Consider the following 4,360-nt stretch of genomic DNA (forward strand, 5'->3'; position numbering starts at 1 on the left):
GGGATCTCGGTAAGGGTGATGAAGAGCTCCTGGCTGTCGGGGAAATCAGCGGTGCCAGCGCTGTCGACTGCCTCGTCCTCCTCATCTCCTTCTTCATCTTCCCCGTCCGCTGTCATGTCCGACGAGGAACCGGCCGCGGACATGATCCCATCCTCGGAGTCCACGGTCAGGGGTGGGGTAGTGGTGGCAGCCGCTCCCAGGATGGAATGCAGTGCCTCGTAGAAACGGGATGTGTGGGGCTGGGATCCGGATCGTCCGTTAGCCTCTTTGGTTTTTTGGTAGCCTTGTCTCAGCTCCTTGATTTTCACGCGGCACTGCGTTGCATCCCGGCTGTAGCCTCTCTCTGCCATGGCTTTGGAGATCTTCTCGTAGATCTTAGCATTCCTTCTTTTGGAGCGCAGCTCTGAAAGCACGGACTCATCGCCCCACACTGCGATGAGATCCAAGACTTCCCGATCAGTCCATGCTGGGGCCCTCTTTCTATTAGATTGCACGGCCATCTCTGCTGGAGAGCTCTGCATAGTTGCCACTGCTGCTGAGCTCCCCTCGATGTCCAAAGAGGAACTGAGATTCAAACTGCCCAGACAGGAAAATGAAAATGAATTCAAATTTTCCCGGGGGTGTGGCTGGTCAGAGCATCCGAGCTCTGACTGCTGTCCAGAGCGTCAACAGAGTGGTGCACTGTGGGATAGCTCCCGGAGCTATTACCGTCGATTTCCATCCACACCTAGCCTAATTCGATATGGCCATGTCGAATTTAGCGCTAATCCTCTCGTTGGGGAGGATTACAGAAATCGATTTAAAGAGAGCTTTATGTCGAACTAAATGGCTTCCTGGTGTGGACGGGTGCAGGGTTAATTCGATATAACGGCGCTAAAGTCGACATAAAAGCCTAGTGTAGACCAGGCCCTAGATAGCAATGCCTTCTTCATCCTCCAGTGAATTTAATGAGGTTGTGCTGAGAATCATAAAATTTTAAAAGCCCATACTGAATGTAAACATATATAAATAAAGTAATGTTATTATTATAATACAGCCAATCTAAATCCCTCCTACAAGGTTTTGTGGGGGGGGGGGGGTGCGGGGGGGTTGGACATGGTATTCTATACTTCATGCCTTAAGCTGTTGTGTAGTGTGGCTGTATGTTATTGCTGTCTATCACCCTAAGGGTACATCTACACTGCAGCCCTAGCTGTGATTTGCAGCTAGATGTACTTTTGCTAGCTGTAATCTGCTAGCTTGCTAAAAATAGACATGAGTTTGGGCTTCAGCAAGGGCTGCAGAAGTCTGCTTGCTTGATCCCCCCTGGTATTTGCTCACTTGTGCAACCAATGCTGAAGCCCACACCTGCCCATCCTCACTTCTATTTTTAGCAAGCTGGCTAGATTACAGCTAGTATGGGTATATCTACATGACCTGCAAATCATATCTGCTGCTGGAGTGTAGCTGTAACCTAAAAGTGGTTGCACTTGAGTAGTACATGAAGTAAACCCTGTGAGCCAGATTCTGCCAGAGTGGTGTAAAGGGGCCTTAAATGTAAATGAGAATCAGGACCTACATGTACAGCTAATTTATATATAAGGGCTCTCTCATGCTATGATTCTAATTAGGTACAGACTCACTTTGACTGTAGAGAGCCTCCTGGAGCTCCACAGTGTACAAGGATAGTGGAATCACTGCTACACTCTTTTAGGGGTACAGCATATTTCCTCCCACGTACGTACCAGTTCCAATGGCTGATGCAATATGAGGAAAGGGAACCATGGCCTCATTTCCATCTCCTTTGCGGTGACTTGCACCCCCTGGCGGCTGTGCCAGGATGCAAGGTGGGGGGCTTCTCTGCACCCTTTCATCCGTGCACCTGCTTTGAACACCCATGGAGCAGTTAGATAGAATGTGGTTCTCCAGTTGCAAAGCATTTTGAAATCCAGCAGGCTGAAAGATGTTATAAAAAGGTATAGAAATAAATGGTCTGATTCGTCACCCTTATTCACACAAATAGCCCCATTAGGTTACTTTAATTGAACTTCTTGTCCATACTGCTTGTACCACTCAGTGTGAGTAAAGGTTGCAGAATTGGACCCAAAATTATTAAGAACAGTTATCAGGACAGTACTGTAAACTGTATGTTCCAGAAATGCTATCAATACAATAAATTCCGGAGGCTTGAGAAGACTTTGCTTGGAAGGGTGGGAAATGCCCCATAAACCTGCTTCTGTGCATGCCATGTTAGCTGTATTCATGATAATGCTCTCACAGCTCACTGTTTCCGAGCAGGAAGAATTAAAGAATTAAAGGCATAAACACCTTGAGAACAATTTGTTTTACAACTCCTGAAACCTGATAACAGTCTTCTCCCACATCAGAGTCCATTTGCCTTTCTGTTCGAAGTCCAATTCTTGTTGTTTGCCTCTTGTGATCTCACCACAGCAACAAGATGGCATGAAAAACAAGGAGACAATACCGGATGGGGAAGCCCAACATTTAAAGAGAGAGAGATGGGGGGAAATTAACAAGTTTTTCTTAATTAAAACAAGCTGTTAAGCTTGAAAACAAACTCTAATTCGGAACATCATTTTTAGAAAGTCATTTTTAGGAAGAGAGGCTTGGAATGAGACTGAGTCTGCAGTCTAAACTACTATAGAAGGGTCTGAGCAAGTTTCAGGGACATGAAAATCCCTCTTGAGACCAATGAGCCCCACCAAAATTCATAGTTTTAAATGTCCAAGGCTATGGGGTTTATGTCACTTCTCTTGTGAGGGAGTTTACATTGCTCTATCAGGAAGATTTTCCTGGTACTACCCTAATCTGAATTTCATCTCACAACTTCCAATTACTTTTTATGATTCTAATATTCTTCTCCATCCTTGATGTTTACACACTGTAAATATTTGTAGACTGTTCCAAACCTTCTTCCCTCAAGTTAGCCCTCGCATAACCTCATTGTGGAGAGTGAGGCATAGCTGTTTAAAGAAGAAATGTGCCTAAAGTGGATGCCAGTGTCTTAATCCCATCCACTCTGCAGAAAGCTTCTGCACTAAACCCCCAACCCTCTCACCCCTTTCATTTCCTTTCTGTTTTGAAAAAGCTCCCTTTATTGCTGCCACTCCTGAGCCCTTTTCCTTAGCTATGGGTGGAGGAGGGTATCATGTACCACTGCAGTCTTTGCAAAGCCCTAAACTTAACTCAGGTCTCAGGGACATGGGGGGGGGGGGTCCTGTTGGTAAGGCACGGGACTGGGATTCAGGAGATCTGGGTTTAATGCCAGGCCTGGGTGACTATGGGGCAAGCAACTCACTCTCTTTGTGCCTCAATACCACAGGTGAGGTGGGGGGGGCAGTATAACCCTTCACTACCTCCTAAGTGCTGTGAGGATAAGTCCATTAACCTTCCTGAGGTGCTCAAAAACTGTAGCGACGGGGCACATAGCCACACCCAGCCAGAAGGCCCATGGCACCACCTCTGAGTGGCCTTGACGTGTTTAATTGGCCATAAGCTTTCGTGGGTAAAAACCTCAGGTCCCACGAAAGCTTATGTCCAAATAAATCTGTTAGTCTTTAAGGTGCCACCAGACTCCTTGTTTTTGTAGCTACAGACTAACACGGCTACCCCCTGATACTTGACGTGTTGTGTGCCCCGAGGGGAGCTCGCCTGGCAGAGCTGTTCGTAGCCCTTTGCTGTGGTGGTGCCATGTCGTGCCCTGGGGCGCCTTTGCCTTGTCACACGACATCCTGTCACCGCGCCATAGAGCAGCTCGAAGCTCCCCGGGGCCGAGCATGAGGGGAGGGGATGGGCTGCTGCTCAGGTAAGAGAGTGGAGCCGCCTGCCCTACCCACCCCCGCTCCCGGGAGGCCTCGCCCCGCCCGGCCAGCAGGCCCTGCCGCGTCAGACGGCCCCACCTCGCAGGCTCCGCCCCGGGAGCGCCGCCGGGCTGGGCTGGCTGGCTCCACAAGTTTGACAGTTTGGGCGAAGGTAGCAGCGGAGCCGTCTCTGCCGGGACTTTTCTGGGGCGGCGGCCGGGCGGAGAGCGGGGCCCCGCGTGAGGGGCAGCGGAGCAGCTCCCCGAGGAGAAAGTTTTTTCCCGCCGGCCCCCTCGGCCTCTCTGCCGGATTCTCCGGAGCCGCCGCTGCCCTGACCCCTTCTCTCCTGCCTGAGGCGCTGCCGCCGTGTCCGTGGCCACGATGTCTCGGGATCCCGAAGAGGTGAAGAAGCTGACAGAGAGCACCTACAAGGTGAGTAGGGCCGGGCCGCAACGAAAGGGGGCGCTCAGGGAGTCAGCGACATAACCCAGTCCAAGGGGCAATCCCCTCCTCGGGCAGCTGGGGCACCCCTGGGTGGGCACACAGGTACCCCTCCTCCC

At 50.4% G+C, this 4,360-nt stretch overlaps 1 protein-coding gene across 2 annotated transcripts in view; it reads left to right on the forward strand.

Annotated features, from left to right (window-relative positions):
* The first annotated feature begins 3,922 nt into the window (after positions 1-3,922).
* The window catches only part of BAIAP2L1 (BAR/IMD domain containing adaptor protein 2 like 1), a 65,717-nt gene continuing 65,279 nt past the window's right edge, over positions 3,923-4,360 (forward strand). For both annotated transcript variants that reach the window (XM_024208436.3, XM_024208437.2), the window contains exon 1: positions 3,923-4,232. In XM_024208436.3, coding sequence (XP_024064204.2) covers positions 4,182-4,232 — 51 coding nt within the window. In that variant the 5' untranslated portion in view covers positions 3,923-4,181. The remainder of the gene's footprint in view (positions 4,233-4,360) is intronic.

Source organism: Terrapene carolina, unplaced genomic scaffold (genome assembly GCF_002925995.2).
Source record: "Terrapene carolina triunguis isolate 2854851 unplaced genomic scaffold, T_m_triunguis-2.0 Scaffold93, whole genome shotgun sequence".
NCBI classification, from domain to species: Eukaryota; Metazoa; Chordata; order Testudines; family Emydidae; genus Terrapene; species Terrapene triunguis.